The following is a 17,258-nucleotide window of genomic DNA, read 5'->3' as shown; positions in this document are numbered from 1 at the left end:
GCCCTGTAATTTCCGACGGTACATGAATGCAGTGGCAGCAGCAGCGATCACAAACCAGCTTCTGCACTGTTTGAAAACATTCAGCTAGTCGAATGAAGTTGAACTAAACACTGTTACAAAAACTAAGCAAACAATAAAAAAAAAAACATCAAGAACGATAGCAAAATGAAATACAGACAAATTGAGGTTTTTGTTGCCCTTCGTTCAAATTTTTCAGCAGTTTAAAAATCCTGACGAAGCGCCAGCTGCAGGAATGAAGCTGAGCAAAGGTTAAGCGATGCCAACAAAAGCCAAAGAAAGTCCAGTTTTCTTGTTTCGTTTGGGCTTCGTTGCCCTTCGTTAAGTGCTGTGTGACTGGGCCATTACACTTATTCTTGCTTTCTTTTACTTTTTAGTATGTTTTAAGTGTTGTTGTTTTTAAATTATTTTGTTTCCATTTCTGAAGCTCACACACTCGCACTCATCTTCAACCACTTAGTCCAATCAAGGGTCGCGGGGAGCTGGAGCCTATCCCAGCAGTCAGAGCGCGAGGCGGGGTACAACCAGGACAGGATGCCAGTCTGTCACAGGGCCACAAAGAGTCAAACAAACACATTCACACCCACTTGCACACCTATGGACAATTTAAAGATTCCAATCCACCTAACCCGCATGTCTTTGGATGTGGGATGAAACTGGAGCACCTGGAGAAAATCCACGCAAACACGGGGAGAACATGAAAACTCCACACAGAAAGGCCACAGGGAGGAATTGAACCCATGGCCTTCTTGCTGTGAGGCAACAGTGCTAACCACTAATCCATCCTGCTGCCATTTCTGAAGCTATGTCATCAAATTTTACCTACCAGTGCAGACATAGGTTTACATACCTTCACACATGGTATGAATAATTACAAATCAGGGCGAATCACAGCGAAACAGCTCGTATGAGCAAACTACAAAAACACTGAGCTGACATCGGGACGGTACTGTGCGTGAGCACGCACAAAACCATCGTAGAGGGAACACAGTGCGAGCAGCTACATCGTGCAGCTGCTGTGGGAACAAAAAGGAAAAACTACATGCCACCCACAGGATTCAAACCTGCAAAAGCTATGACTGACAGCCAGAAAGTTTACCACTGCACTACCATCGCTGTCCTATAAAAGGTGCATAAAATGCCTGAAATCAACAAAGAGATAAACGTATTTAAAAAAAAAATAAAACCACACACCGTAAAAACACTGCATTGCATGGAATCACTTTTATCGAGTGAACAGCACAAGTGTGAACCATCTGTTCCTCTGTAGATGACGCATGTTCACAGACGTACAGTCATGACATGACATGACATGAATGAAGCAGTGCACTCATGTCCACATCTGTCCCTTATCATGTCCCCACGCATGTGTCCGGCAGACACGCGTGTCCTGTGGACAGAGCGCCGCAGGACAGACACCGCATCATGTAGAACAGAGCTCACTTGGGTGACGTGACATTCAGATTGCCCGCTGCGTGTTATGATCTGACTGTCCGTTTCACCTAGGGCAGCCTGTCAATGCGCGTGCCGTGCGCTCGCTTGCTGCAGCCCATCACAACAGCAATATATGCTTTCATGTATGTCCGTGAGAACAGCAAGCAGACACACGCATGTCACAGTGGACAGTTGTAAGTTCATGTCCTTCAAAACATGTTCATGAACATGTTTCCCAGCTGGGACGTCCAGAACCAGAGATCTCAACAGCAGCTGCTGTCGGCAGACACACCCCCTGTCAATTCAGTGCACAGACTAATGTGTCAATCTGGTTGCCTGTTATGTGATCATTATGTATTTCGTTATTTGTTATGTAATTCTGTATGTAGGTAGTGTAGTACTTATTAATATACCTGTCCCGGCTGTGGTCTCTGTTTTTGTACTGTGACACGTCCTGTGCGCTGAGCCATCATTTGTGTCTCTGGTCAGCAGCTGGGAGGCGTCTCCCCGTGCTGTGTGCACTCTGACCTGGCTGTCCAGCCCTGCATGTGTTCATGTCTGTACATACATATAAGCATTTTATGCATGGGGGGTGCAAAACACACATACACTGCATGTGTTTTGGTGGGGGTGCGACACATGCACCACGTGTTGCTTTTTGCAACGCCACACACAAATTCAAGTGGCCAGTTGTTTTTTTCAAAAGAGTAATATCTAAGGAGTATTTGTGCCAACTTTGGTGCTTGTATCACCATTTGCACGATTTTGCTCTAAATATTCTCTTAGCTGCTGCACTATATTTATGGAAAACCACCACCAGATTGACAGGTAGGGACTTTTTTGTTATGTTTTTCTGCATTTTTTTTACTTCATGTCATCCTCAGAAAGAGATTTTAGGCACATTTGGGAGGAAGAAATCAAGCATTGGCATTTGTTAATGCGTGTGGATCAGCTGCTTTTAGCGAAGACCCACACGGCGCGGCACAGAGTTTTAAAGAAAAAAAAGTAAAAATTTCTTTGTAAAGCTCAGTGCAGGTGTGCTGCCATCACCGCCCTTCAGAGACGACAACTCTGAGCTGTGCTGCAGAAAACAGATGAAAAGCTCACAGCATCAAACACTTCATGGGCAAAGTGGACAGTTCTGCCAAACTGCGATCTCTGCCTGCTAAGGGGTTGCATTGAGAGCTTGACATCACGCTGCTGTAAAGGGATATTGGGTGCACCCTAAGAAATGAAACACAGGGGTTTTAAATGTAATTAATACTATTATTTTCAATATACTTGCAATTGTTAATTTTAGGGATTTAAGTAATAATGTTTCATTTGATTTAATTAATTTGACCTACAATACTGTTTCGCACTTAACTGACAATTTTATGTGGAAAAATTACCTTAACTTTATCAATTAAATTCAACGTTTTATTTCTTAGAGTATAGTATTGGAGCAGTTTCATGATTACAAGTATAAGTAAATACATACAGGATTGGGCCGATACCCGATACTAGTGTCGGGATCGGTGCGTCCCTAACTCTGATGCATTCATCTCTCCAAAAATCCCTTCTAAATCTGGCCACACACCACTGTTGAAACAGTACCTAATTTTAACCCTTTTAAATATAGGTCAGACATTTTATAAGGTAACTGTAAATAGGAATACATTTTCTGTGGTTTTATCTTTTTTATGTTTTTTTGAGCCTTGTATTGGAGGGGACGTTTTTTAATGAAATTTCCAGGTTTCCATGAATTGAGTTGAAAAAATCTCCACCAGCATTAGATAAATGACAGAGATAGTATTGGTAGATGCCGAAGAAGGGTACTTTATGTAAAATATGCACTTACTTTTTTGACACACAAATTTGCCCACAAATCCTGTTAGAACTTAATTCATCAGCAATATACATACATCAGCAATATACATATACAATCAATAACATACATTCAATTAACCTACCTTCCCTGGTTCTCAAGACCAGGCACCCAAGTGGCTCTACTCTATTCTGCTCTTCTATTTTACTCTTCTTTTTTAAGATATTTAGAATTACCTTAGTATACACTAGTAGAGTTCTAATTTAGAATTGGAATATATTATAGAAGACATACCTTACTGAATTTTTATGTGCGTCTGATGTACAAGAAACTAATATTACTGAAATAAACTGAGGACTCTAGTAACAATTTCATTGTTAATACCCATTTTCACTACATATTTTTAGAGTAGTTCCTATTATGTGACAGCACAGTGGTGCAAAAAGAAAGCGTGGTTGTCTACCAAGCAAAATATCCCAGATTCAAGACTACTCAAAGCCACAGTTGTGTTAGAAAAACCACATCAACATGTAGAACCCATGCCAAACATGCTGTGGTGGCCCTGAACAAATGGGGAAACACAACACAATATCATTGACTGTTCAACAAGTAACAACTGCATTTAAATTCTATAGAAACAATTGGTTTGAAAACAGAAAGACAATGTTAATTTCACACACACAAAAAAATGCTGTTAGACTGACAGGGTTTAAAGTGTAATAATTTGTTTGGAAATTACAACAACCTTGTACCATAAAATTTACAGGTTGTTCTGTAAAGGTATTTACATGTTTTTTACTGTATTTTTGACAGAATTATTCTGGCAACCAATGTCACATATATATATGAGTAAATGCAGTCCATTTAACAGCTTATCATCCTGTATTTTATAGCAGGAAAGAATAAAAAAGAAAAAAATTTTAAAGCTTTAGCAGCATGAGAAGCAAAATTTGTAACTCCACAAATCCTGTGCATCCCTCAGAGCCACCAACTGTACACAACCAGTCTGCTCTGTGTCAGCCTGATCCTGTCAGATCTCCAAAGCTATGCAGCACGGGTCCTGGTTAGTGCTTGGATGGGAGACCTCTGTGGAAGGCCGGGGGCTGTGTGTGCTTCTCCAGGTAAAACTGGAGTTGTGTCAGGAAGGGAATTTGTGCCAAATCCCTTTGCAGATCTGTGCTGAAAGGCAAACAACCACAAGCAACTGTACATTCAGTTATACAAAAACATAAGCAGCTTGGAGTCATACAGACCAGACAAATTAGCCTTTTGTTCTAAAGGGCAACCAGAACCTTAGGAGCACAAATAAGGAATTAATGAAGGAGTTGGAGACACCAGATAGACATGTGATATCAAGTACAGTGTTCATGTAGATACTGTCGCCGATCACTATTTTTCTTGTCTTTACGTTTTCGCTTTTTTCGTAATGGGGATTTGTGCTCCCTTGCCTTTTTTGTGCTAAGCACTATGTATGATCCTTTATTTCACAAAAATAAGCGTTCTTAAACTTGTTAGCCCACACTAACAACCATTATATAACAGCTGAGTGGATACTTGTCCTTTGATTGGTGCTTTGTATGTCACATGACATGGATTAATTCATCCCATTTATGTTGCACTGCATTTAGAGTGCAAATTTGGTTCCATACGTTTGGTACCATTGCACTCTGCACACACACACACACACACACACACACACACACACACACACACACACACACACACACACACAGACATGCATGTCCATGTACACACACACACACACAACACATGCACGCACACACACAACGCACACGCGCGCATACACAAAACATCCACTGTGCTGTCTAGAGGCTGTTGATAGGAAGTTAGAATGAAAAGCTGGACTAATTTCTGATGTGATTTTTTTTTTTTTTTTTTTGCTGCACTAAGGATGTACACAGTCTTTTTTTTTTGGTAGTACACGCGCGCACAAGCACCGACCCAGTTGTGTGTGTCCGCGCACGCGCGGAGAGTAACGGCTCTACCAAGACAATGATTTGATTGAGCTAACTGATGCTGCTAATTCTCGTAACACACACACACACACACAAAATCCACTCCGCTGGAAGCCGTCTGGATGCATGAAGAGCTGTTCAGATGAAAAGCTGACATGATTTTTGGCTAGACTGAGGAACTACACAAAGCCTTTTTTTTAATGGAAGTCTGAAGTCAGTGGACAGCATCAATGGACTACACGTTACAAACTGGACTTTAGCAGCAGTTGAACACCAAAATTTAAGTCCCATTTCTGTTGTTTCTAAATTAATAAAATATCAAATGACAAGGATCTATTTTAGCCATTATATAAAACAAATAATGAATGTTTTTACATTCTATGTTCCACTGAACTCATAAACATTCATTATTTGTATACTATGCAGTGAACAGGGAGCAAACACTGATTCCTCAAAACAGGAAAAACAGAGTTAATATGTTCTTTTTAGGCTACTGTATCAACATGGCGGCCTCCATGCCTGCTCCCATGTAGATATGAAGGAACCATTCTAACCTCATGAAAACACACCGATTCATTGTTCCATGGAATTATACATGAGTGAACAGATGGTTGGTTACGAATACTATATTCTATTGGTGCTTATAAACACCTCTAAATCCTACACACTGTAGTGTTAAGTGGGCCCTCTGACCCTATTTGGATATAGGTCAAGGCCTCTGAAAATCTCTGTAATTTTCTCTGGACTGGACTGATTCTGGACTGTTGCTTATTCAAATCAGTCTTTAAAGATGTCTTGTGTGTTGAAAATCTGTCATGAGCACTGGTATTAATATTTCTTGGATTTTCTCAACTAAATGCTAAAAGTATTCAAATATAATGCAACGTTAAAATACCCTCAACTCAGCTCAACTCAACCTTTATTTCTAAAGCACGTTTAAAACAACAACAGTCGACCAAAGTGCTGTACATAATTAAAAAATGGGAACCAAGTAACCCCCAATCGTAAATAAATGAATTAAAAATAACAATAAAATTACAACAGGCAATAAAACAAATAAAAGACAAAGTAAAATAAAGAGTAAAAAGTAGTAGGAAATAATTTAATTTGATTTCATTTAATTTATTTTATTTATAGAGCCAAATCACAACAAAGCTGCCTCAGGGGCAACACATAAGGTCGGCCGTATGAGCATAACAATAGGAAACAGAATGTGACTTTTTAAACTCTTAAGCCGCGTTCACACTGCGCGCAACGCGAGCAACAGGTTGCCATGTAATCCCTATGGAAGGAGGCATTGTGGCACCAAGTCATGCAGCGCAACGTGATGGACGCGAATGAAGTGACACGAGTGAAGCGATTTTGAGCGATTGGCGCATTTGTGGCGCGATATTGCGTCATGTCGTGCCGCGATGACCAATCAGGGACTGGATATGTAGTGACGTGGAGATGTCTGGAGTTTGACTGAGTTGGATGTGAACATGTCCTGTCTCTGGCAGCCAGCCTGTGAGCAGGACTTATGACCCTTTTGTCCTTTATTTCACAATTATGACAGAGTTTGAAGGAAGAGCAAGCTGCAGCCCCTCAGCAGGGGGAGCGGAATTTTTTTTATTCACGTGTGTGCGCAAGCGAATCGTCCGTGAAGATTATTTTATTTATTAACTACACAGATGTATAATAAAACAAATGGTGACTGGTTTCTAAACACAATTATGACAGAGTTTTTGGGGGAAGAGTGAGGAGCAGACCCACAGCAGGGGCAGCCAAGTTTTTTTTTTTAATTGTTTACATGTTCACGCGTGAACGGCACAGGAGGTCCTCAAACTGGGTCCTGCAGAGGTGGAAGGACCGCTGAAAACGGCCGTCATCCAGACGCAGCACCTGCAGCAAATAATGATGCTCCCTGAATTGGGAACGTCTCATGACGTTTGTCAGCTTTCCAAAACAACTCGCTCCGTGTGATTAATGTCTGTCATGTTAACTTGACTGACAACCGCAGCCGGCGAGCGAATGGAAGCTCCTCCTATTTGATGACGCACTGGGGTGAATTTTCGCAGCAAAAGCAGAGCGACACACCAGGCGATGGTGGTGGGGCGTCTGGTTGCACCCGGTGTGAACACGGCATTAGAATAGCTCAAGGTTAGCCATCCTTGAACTTGTCCAAGGTCTGGGCCCCAAGAATGTTCCCTGTGAATTTGAAGACTCTAGGACGATTAGGACTGGACTTATGCTGAACACGGACAGATGGACAGACGGACGGGTGGAAGGGCAGATGGACGCAAAGCCTTCGCAATACCCGATGACCATATTTTGTCCTTGGGTAAAAAAATAAAAAAAATAAAAAAATAAATCAGAATACTGATAATGTTGTTAGAGGTTGCTCTGCTGTCTATGACTTAATTTTCATTGGACACAAACCTGAAGTCTTCTTACAGTGGACATTTTTTGCAGTGCTCAGCATCCACTCAGATGCACATACGCAGCCACACAGACACACAAGGGAGCTTATGCTGTGTAACCTCACACAGTGAAATCTTGATTAATAATGCAGGAAAAAGCAGCGCATCATATGACAGCATGACGTCAACTTACCGATCGCATCTGCTGAGTCCCGGTGACGTGTTGCAGAACCTTTTCCAGCTCCTTCTCGATGCGCCCGGCCCAGTGAATCATTCTGTAAAATAAATAAATATGAAACATTTTATCTGTATCAGCAGGTAGATAATTCATATGTCTTACACCTTCCAATGTTTGACTTTGTTCTTGCACAAATGAGACTGGAGAAAGTGAGTTACTCTTTGTGTCTGTCTTCTAACAGACTATCACACTCCATCTTTCTGGACCTCGATCAGGACATGTCCCTGTGCCATCTTTCCCCATGTCTGTGTTACTCATCCGCACCATCTTCCCCCTTTCTTGCATATATTTGCTCGACCCTAGAAGGACCGGCAGTGACTGTGCCTGACTAGCCTGGAATCGATGACTCTGCAATAAAACTGCACTGGTCTGACATAAGTGCACCCTAAGCAGGAGTTGATCTCTGTTAGACAGAGCCAAGTTTAGAATTAAAAGATCAAGCGGCTGCAGCTCATCACTGTGCATCTCTCTGCAAGTAACAAACGACTTAATGGATCAAGATTTTCACTGACTCCTGTTAAAGCGAAAAAGGGATTCAAACTGCCAATGAACTGAAAGAACACCAATTAGAAGGGGTTGTTGTGAGATAGGGAAGAAATGTCCCTGTGCTGGGCTCTACACTTAGCCCTAGAGGCCACTTGCCATGCTGGGAAATTAGGGGTCAGATCTATTAGCCACAAGGCAAGTAGCCCATATAGCATAGTGAGTATCTGCCAATACAGATTCCCAATCAGATACTTGCAGTGGTGAGCACAGTTCCGCTAATCCGCTAACCGCTATTTAGCGAAGCTAACTTTTTTGTTAGCGGATTATCTTTTCAGCTAACTTCAAAAATCATCAGCGGACCAATCAGCTTCTGCTAAATTTAGTCCACTAATGTTTCTTTGCATAGTTAGTAACACAAGTTACATGTCCAGTAGATGGCAGTGTTCTATGCATTTTGACCCATCTACTGGATGGCAGTGAGAATGGCACCTGGTTATATCACCCGGTTGTTGATCTGAATCTTAACAAACAGACTTTTTGGTTTTGCAAATGGCTTTTTTTTTATAAATAAAAAAATGACATTTTATAAAAGCACATTTATTTGTAAACACCAACACGTGTTACAGTAACTTGTGTTAGTTTTTACATAGAATGAATGAATCAACCAATCAGCGTGAGCGGAGGCTCAGTTTAGCCATAATACCTTTGGGCATCTGTGTGTGTTAAAGTTCAAAACTTCAGAATTAGTGCATTATTTTAAAATTAAAAGATATGCCTTATATTTTCACTTTGTACAAATGACAGAGTTGACATTAATGTAGTTATTCTATCTGGATTAATTCGATTTATAAATCAAAACCATAAGTCAATCCTGCTTTCCTTTTCAGGATGTCTGCCTCATGGCTAGACCACTATATGCTGTGAAGGATAATGACTCTTCCTTACAGCAGTGGACAGGGTGCAAAAAGATAGAAGTGTTGACTCATTGGTTGTGTTTGGGTTTGTGATTCTATAAGAAGCATTGATGGTGTTTAAACTCAAAATTGGCTTGTTAGTAGCTGAGAGTGTACCAGAGACAATACTAAAAGTTATTCGCTAGCGGTTAGCTGTTTGGATAGGCCTGAAGCAAGATGGCGACAAGCGGGCGATTTGAACCTCTGGCTACGATTGAGTCTCAGAGTAGCGGCAGAGACGGTCTAGAAGACCAGATCGCGGAAAGCATTAGAGAAGCGGTCAGTACATCTGTAGATGCCTCAATTAAGGCACTACAAACCCACACAGACGCATCACCCAGGCCATGAGCATGGCACCCGATGCCGACAACAAAGCCAGCAACAACAAAGGAATGGGCAGCAGCAGCATCCACCATCGAACAATGCCGACCTGATCGCGGACCTGATGAGCCAGATGCTGCCCATGATTACTCGGACCATCTGCGCTGCAGTATCTGCTTCCACCAAGCAGATACTTGAGGGCATCGAGGGCATCAAATCGGTGCGGCTCACCGAGAAGGTCGATCAGATGCAGCAGGAGGTGCAGTTCCAGCACTTCGAACTCGACCGGCAGGAGCAGTACTCCAGGAAGGAGAACATGAAGATCTACGGGCTGCCGGAGTCGGAGAGAGAGGACACCACAGAGAAGGTCGTGGAACTGGCGCAGAAGATTGGTGTCGACATCGACAAGCGGGACATCAGCATCAGCCACCGCCTCCCCGGCCCAGCCGGCAAACTGCGACCCATCATCACCAGGTTCATCAGACACGAGACGAAGGCAGCGGTGATGAAGGCGAAGAGGGAGCTGAAGAAGAAGGAAGGCTGCCGAGACGTCTTCCTCAACGACGACCTGACGCAGCTCCGCATCCGGCTCATGAAGGCGCTGAAGGAGGATGAGCGGGTGATCAGGAGTTGGTCTATCGATGGAAAGATATTCAGTGTGGTGAAGGAGGGTGATAGAGAGGTGCGGAAGGTGACTGACTCTCCCGAGGATCTCCACAAGCTCGGATGGAGTGAGGACAAAGTGGATAGCCTTGGAATATACTTCAAGTTTTAGGAACTCGAGGCTTTAGCCACAGACTTATCCAACAACACGGATATATCCTCGGACTATGCGATATTCGATTACGACTACTGTGCAAAATATGACAAGGATAACCGAATTAGTTTTATTGGACTAAATGTTTGTGGATTACACTCAAAGTGGAATGACGGAGTTTTTGAAAAGTATATAGATAAATATGACTGTATCGGTCTAACCGAAACAAAGATGGACAATTTTACACGTTATCGAAGGTTACAAATGTATTCAACTCCAGAAAAAAGTCAAGGACCATCCCTATGGCGGTATTCATGGAATCGCCTTTTCATATAAACAGCAATTTTCTAAGTATATAAAGCAAATCGAGAACAATAATAGTGAATGTGTGTTATGGCTAAAGTTTGAAAAGGAAGTCCTTGGTTTAGAATTCATTGTTGGTGTTGTGTATATCACCCACGAAGGCTCTAAATATTTCAACCCTGATGCCTTTGACTTACTTGCGAATGACTGTCTTGATTTACACGTTAAATATGGGTTACCGTTTCTTTTATTAGGTGATTGGAACTCTCGCACAGGTTTACTACCTGACTTTCCAACTGTGGATGACCATCTTACAAACATGTGGCTTAACAGAAATGTCGACTGAGATTTGCAATGTTAAAACCGACCTTAATGCACTAGATATATGCAATGAAAGATATAATGAGGATAAACATGTTAACAACAATGGTTATAAAATGATAGATTTTTGTCAAAGTGTAGGAGTAAATATTCTTAACGGCCGCTGTGGTGCAGACCAAGGGATTGGCCGGACAACGTGATAACAAAAGTACAATTGATTACGCTGTAGCAAGCCCAGAGCTAATGCCATATGTTCTAGACTTTGAAGTAGACTTGTTCGATAATAATCAAAATCAAAATCAAGAAACATACCTTTATTGACACGAATGGCACAACAGAACTTTGTATCAGTAATGAAATGACCATGAATCCGACTATTTTTAAAACTAAATGGTTTGATGGTTGTAAACAGAGATATCTAGATTCTTTTAATATTAGACATGTGCATGACATAACTGAAACTATTGCTAACTTTGATGTAAGCAATATGTCACAATCCAAAATGGATGAATTTTCCCAAACCCTGTGTGATTTGTACCTGCTCCCCGCCAGATCTGAGAATATAGCCAGAGAGACGACCATAAGTAACATGAAAAGAACAAAGGTTAGGACAACCACAAACCTTGGTTCAGAAAGAAAAATGAAAAATTAAGAGCAGAGTATTTTAAACTTAAAAACGAATACAGAAAAGCCCCAACTGAATACCTGAAAAGTAAAATGAAAGCTAAATGCAAGGAATTAAAGAAACGTAACCGTAAAACAAAGAAAGAATTCAGCCATGACTTTGAAAAACGCTTAAGAGACTTAAAACGCAGCAAACCCAAAGACTATTGGAATTTGCTAAAACATGCCCAAAGAAGTAAGGAAACAACAGGTAAAATATCAATTGAAACTTTTAAAGCACACTTTGAAAAATTAGGACAGAAGCATGACAGAAACAATTCACCAGAATTCGATCCAAGGAATATATGCCACTCTATTAATGAAGATTTAAACCAACATTTTACAAATGATGAAGTTAGACGCCAAATAAGAAAACTCAAAAACATTAAAGCACTAATGGACTAGACCATGTCATAAATGAGTTCATAAAAAACAGTCCTGAATGTATGGAACTACTACTTGTAGAATTTTTAACCTTGTGTTAGAGACAGACTGTATCCCATCTGATTGGACGATAGACCTCATTAAACCTCTATATAAAAACAAGGGATGTCCTAACAGTCCAGATAATTACAGAGGTATAACCTTACTTAGTTGCATTGGTAAATGCTTTACAGCAGTTGTTAACGCTAGGCTAACCAGTTACCTAGATGCTATCGGGATTATTGGGGAGGAGCAGGCTGGTTTCCGTGAAGGCTATTCTACAATGGACCATATCTTTGTTTTACATTCTATCATCAGTCTCTACCAGCAAACAGTCAGAAGGTGTATTGCGCTTTTATTGATTATAAAAAAGCGTTTGATTTAGTCGACAGATCATCTCTATGGTCTAAGTTAATTGCACATAATATAAACGGTGTTATGTGGGCCGCTGAAGAGGAGGTACTGCTGGCCCACCACCACCAGTCGGCGCCCTGCTTGGAGTGCGGGCTTCAAGCATGAGAGGGCGCCAGAGCTATTGGAAGTGACAGCTGTCACCTGTCAACCTCACCAGCTGTCTCTCATTAACCTCCTTACAAGAAGCGGATCACAACTCCACCTCTCGCCGAGAAATCATCTAAACAAAGGTAATTTCTCTGCTGACTTATCGATTGTCTAAACTTTGTTCTGTGTGCAGCCGCATTCCTGTGGTGATCCAGAAGAGGGACCAACAGGAGCTGCACGAGAGAAACGTATCTGGAGGTGGAGGTTTTCCCTCCCAGAGACTTTGAGTGTAAAGGTTGCTGGGTGTGAGGACTCACACTCACCTCCTTCTGTTTCTTCTTTGCCAGCAGTACCAGGGCCGACAACGGAGGACAGAGACCACCTGGGGATTCAGGACTTGGCGGCTCCGGTGTTCTTCAGGCCGTTGGTGGTGGAAGCGGTGTGGGCCCCGGCTCCTCGTTCATCAGAGGTCTCCTATCTTCGAGCCTGCCCACTGTCCTCTTGTATACAATTGGCACCTGTTATTTCTGTTTGTATTCCGTTGTGTACTTTCGCAACATTAAATTGTTACTCCTTTTCTTATCCATTGTCCGTTCACTTGCGCCCCCTGTTGTGGGTCCGTGTTACGACACCTTCCCAACAAACGGGAAGCTTATCTCGGTGATATATAATCTTTATGAAAATGCAAAGTCATGTGTACTAAATAACCATGTCAAGTCTGAGTTATTTTCATGTAACACTGGAGTAAGACAGGGTGAGAACTTATCACCATTACTGTTTGCTATTTACCTGAACGATTTTATCAGCAGGAGATATAGCGGTCTAAAGGAGCTCGCAGGCGACTTTAGGGCGCATCTTAGTGATGATGATATTGAAGTTTATTTGAAAATGTTCTCAATATTATATGCTGATGACACCATTGTCATGGCAGAAAGTGCCAATGAACTGCAAAAGGCCCTATAGCTGTGTTTTCATACTGTAATGAGTGGCATCTTTCTGTGAATACAAGTAAAATCAGGTAGTCTGCAAGTGATTTAGCACCAGGTTCTCCACAAACATGAGTTGCGTGGGAGGAGAGGGGCAGTCGCATATCCGGCCGCGCCCCAGTCCAGTCATGAGCGGCTCTGCTCACTGTGCCCCCCCCCGGGGGGAGGCCCAGCTCTCAGGGGCCAACCGAAAATCCACGGCGCTTCTTCGTCTAGGCAGGATTCTGACTTAGAGGCGTTCAGTCATATCCAAAATTTTAGAAAAAGCTCTTTCCTCCCAACTTCACATTCACCTCAAATATAACTCTGCATATGAAAAATTTCAATCTGGTTTCCGACCTTCTCACAGCACTAAAACAGCTCTCATCAGAGTCACCAGCAACCTGCTCATGGCTTCTGATTCCGGTTCCACATCCCTCCTCATTCTTCTCGACCTCTCTGCTGCGTTTGATACTGTTAATCATCACATTCTCCTGCACCGTCTCCGCCACTACATTGATCTCTCCGGCACTGCCCTTCATTGGTTCCACTCCTACCTCACAGAACAGACTGAGTGCGTAGCCATGGGGGAGGCAAAATCCAGCCCTCACACAGTCACTTGCGGGGTAACCCAGGGCTCCGTTCTTGGTCCTACCCTCTTCACCATCAACATGCTTCCCCTCGGTCGTGTCGTCAGCAAGCATGGAATCAATTTCCAAGGCTATGCTGATGACACACAACTACACTCAACAAAAATATAAATGCAACACTTTTGGTTTTGCTCCCATTTTGTATGAGATGAACTCAAAGATCTAAAACTTTTTCCACATACACAATATCACCATTTCCCTCAAATATTGTTCACAACCAGTCTAAATCTGTAATAGTGAGCACTTCTCCTTTGCTGAGATAATCCATCCCACCTCACAGGTGTGCCATATCAAGATGCTGATTAGACACCATGATTAGTGCACAGGTGTGCCTTAGACTGTCCACAATAAAAGGCCACTCTGAAAGGTGCAGTTTTGTTTTATTGGGGGGGATACCAGTCAGTATCTGGTGTGACCACCATTTGCCTCATGCAGTGCAACACATCTCCTTCGCATAGAGTTGATCAGGTTGTCAATTGTGGCCTGTGGAATGTTGGTCCACTCCTCTTCAATGGCTGTGCGAAGTTGCTGGATATTGGCAGGAACTGGTACACGCTGTCGTATACGCCGGTCCAGAGCATCCCAAACATGCTCAATGGGTGACATGTCCGGTGAGTATGCCGGCCATGCAAGAACTGGGACATTTTCAGCTTCCAAGAATTGTGTACAGATCCTTGCAACATGGGGCTGTGCATTATCCTGCTGCAACATGAGGTGATGTTCTTGGATGTATGGCACAACAATGGGCCTCAGGATCTCGTCACAGTATCTCTGTGCATTCAAAATGCCATCAATAAAATGTGCACCTGTGTTCTTCATCCATAACAGACGCCTGCCCATACCATAACCCCACTGCCACCATGGGCCACTCGATCCACAACACTGACATCAGAAAACCGCTCACCCACACGACGCCGCACACGCTGTCTGCCATCTGCCCTGGACAGTGTGAACCGGGATTCATCCGTGAAGAGAACACCTCTCCAACGTGCCAAACACCAGCAAATGTGAGCATTTGCCCACTCAAGTCGGTTACGACGACGAACTGGAGTCAGGTCGAGACCCCGATGAGGACGACGAGCATGCAGATGAGCTTCCCTGAGACGGTTTCTGACAGTTTGTGCAGAAATTCTTTGGTTATGCAAACCGATTGTTTCAGCAGCTGTCCGAGTGGCTGGTCTCAGACGATCTTGGAGGTGAACATGCTGGATGTGGAGGTCCTGGGCTGGTGTGGTTACACGTGGTCTGCGGTTGTGAGGCTGGTTGGATGTACTGCCAAATTCTCTGAAACGCCTTTGGAGACGGCTTATGGTAGAGAAATGAACATTCAATACATGAGCAACAGCTCTGGTTGACATTCCTGCTGTCAGCATGCCAATTGCACGCTCCCTCAAATCTTGCGACATCTGTGGCATTGTGCTGTGTGATAAAACTGCACCTTTCAGAGTGGCCTTTTATTGTGGGCAGTCTAAGGCACACCTGTGCACTAATCATGGTGTCTAATCAGCATCTTGATATGGCACACCTGTGAGGTGGGATGGATTATCTCAGCAAAGGAGAAGTGCTCACTATCACAGATTTAGACTGGTTTGTGAACAATATTTGAGGGAAATGGTGATATTGTGTATGTGGAAAAAGTTTAGATCTTTGAGTTCATCTCATACAAAATGGGAGCAAAACCAAAAGTGTTGCATTTATATTTTTGTTGAGTGTATATTTCAAGATTTCTCCCTCAAACCCCCTCTCCGCCAACCTCACCCGTCTCAGCTCCTGCCTGGAGGAGATCAAGGCATGGATGAGTCAAAACTTCTGCAGCTAAATGGCTCAAAAACAGAAGCCATCCAAAACGGAACCTCAAATCAATTACACTCCTCCCCCATCACCTCTGTTTCATTCTTTGGCCACATCATTACCCTCTCTCCCTCTGTTACCAACCTGGGGGTTAAGTTTGACCCCCAGCTCTCCTTTGATGCTCACGTTACTTCCATATGCAAAACCTCATTTTTTCATGTACGAAATATTTCCAGACTGCGCCCCTCCCTTTCCCTCCCTGCTGCAGAGAAGCTTGTCCATGCCTTTGTCTCCTCCAGGTTGGACTACTGTAATGCACTCCTCATTGGGATCCCTGGCAGGAGCCTTCAAAAGCTCCAGTATGTTCAAAACAGCACTGCCAGGATCCTGATGAGGGTGCGGAAACATGAGCATATCACCCCCATCCTCCACACCCTCCACTGGCTCCCTGTTTACCTCCGTATAGAATACAAGATCGTTCTGCACACCCATCACTCTCTGCACGGTGCAGCCCCCACTTACCTCACTGAACTGCTCACACCACAAAAATCAACCCGGACCCGGTCTGGCCAACAGCACCGTTTGCTCCTGCCCAGGACATGGCTTAAAACTATGGGCGACAGAGCCTTTGAGGCCGCAGCTCCCCATCTGTGGAATGCTCTCCCGGACCACCTCAGGGCTCCACAGACGGTGGATGCTTTTAAGAAAGGACTTAAAACCTTCCTTTTTAGAAAAGCATATATGGACTAAATGCTGTTCGCTATTTCTTACTTTTTTATACACTGTTTTAAATTGTTGAAATTGCTGTATTTTGTTGTTTTATCTGTTTTCTCTGTTTGCCCTTGTAGCACTTTGAGGTTTGGTATCAAACAAAAAGTGCATTAGAAATAAAATTTATTATTATTATTATTATAAAACCAAAACTGTAATTTTCTCGTGGGGCAAAGTAAGAAACAAACCAGAGTTCAATTTTGGTGAGGATAAACTAGAAATAGTGGATATTAGAAGATATTAATCCCTCTTGGTTCAAAAAAGCGGTCGCACAGAAAATCAGTGACATTTTTTAACAAACCTTGTTGTCGGAAATTAACAATTCAACTGCCTACTTATCATACAGAATATTCAAGCATACCCCAAGGTTACAGCAATATCTGCGTTTAATAGATTTTTAAGGAAAGGACAAATTTGACCAAATTCAGATGTAATAACAACAAGTTGCCAGTAATAACAGGCCGTTACACCAATATTATTC

At 42.7% G+C, this 17,258-nt stretch overlaps 1 protein-coding gene across 3 annotated transcripts in view; it reads right to left on the bottom strand.

Annotated features, from left to right (window-relative positions):
* The window catches only part of cacna2d2a (calcium channel, voltage-dependent, alpha 2/delta subunit 2a), a 573,469-nt gene that overhangs the window by 524,084 nt on the left and 32,127 nt on the right, over window positions 1-17,258 (bottom strand). For all 3 annotated transcript variants that reach the window (XM_034166295.1, XM_034166292.1, XM_034166294.1), the window contains exon 2: window positions 7,828-7,909. In XM_034166295.1, coding sequence (XP_034022186.1) covers window positions 7,828-7,909 — 82 coding nt within the window. The remainder of the gene's footprint in view (window positions 1-7,827; window positions 7,910-17,258) is intronic.

This window comes from Thalassophryne amazonica, chromosome 3 (assembly GCF_902500255.1).
Source record: "Thalassophryne amazonica chromosome 3, fThaAma1.1, whole genome shotgun sequence".
Lineage (NCBI taxonomy): Eukaryota > Metazoa > Chordata > Actinopteri > Batrachoidiformes > Batrachoididae > Thalassophryne > Thalassophryne amazonica.
This window is presented reverse-complemented; position numbering and strand designations above follow the sequence as displayed.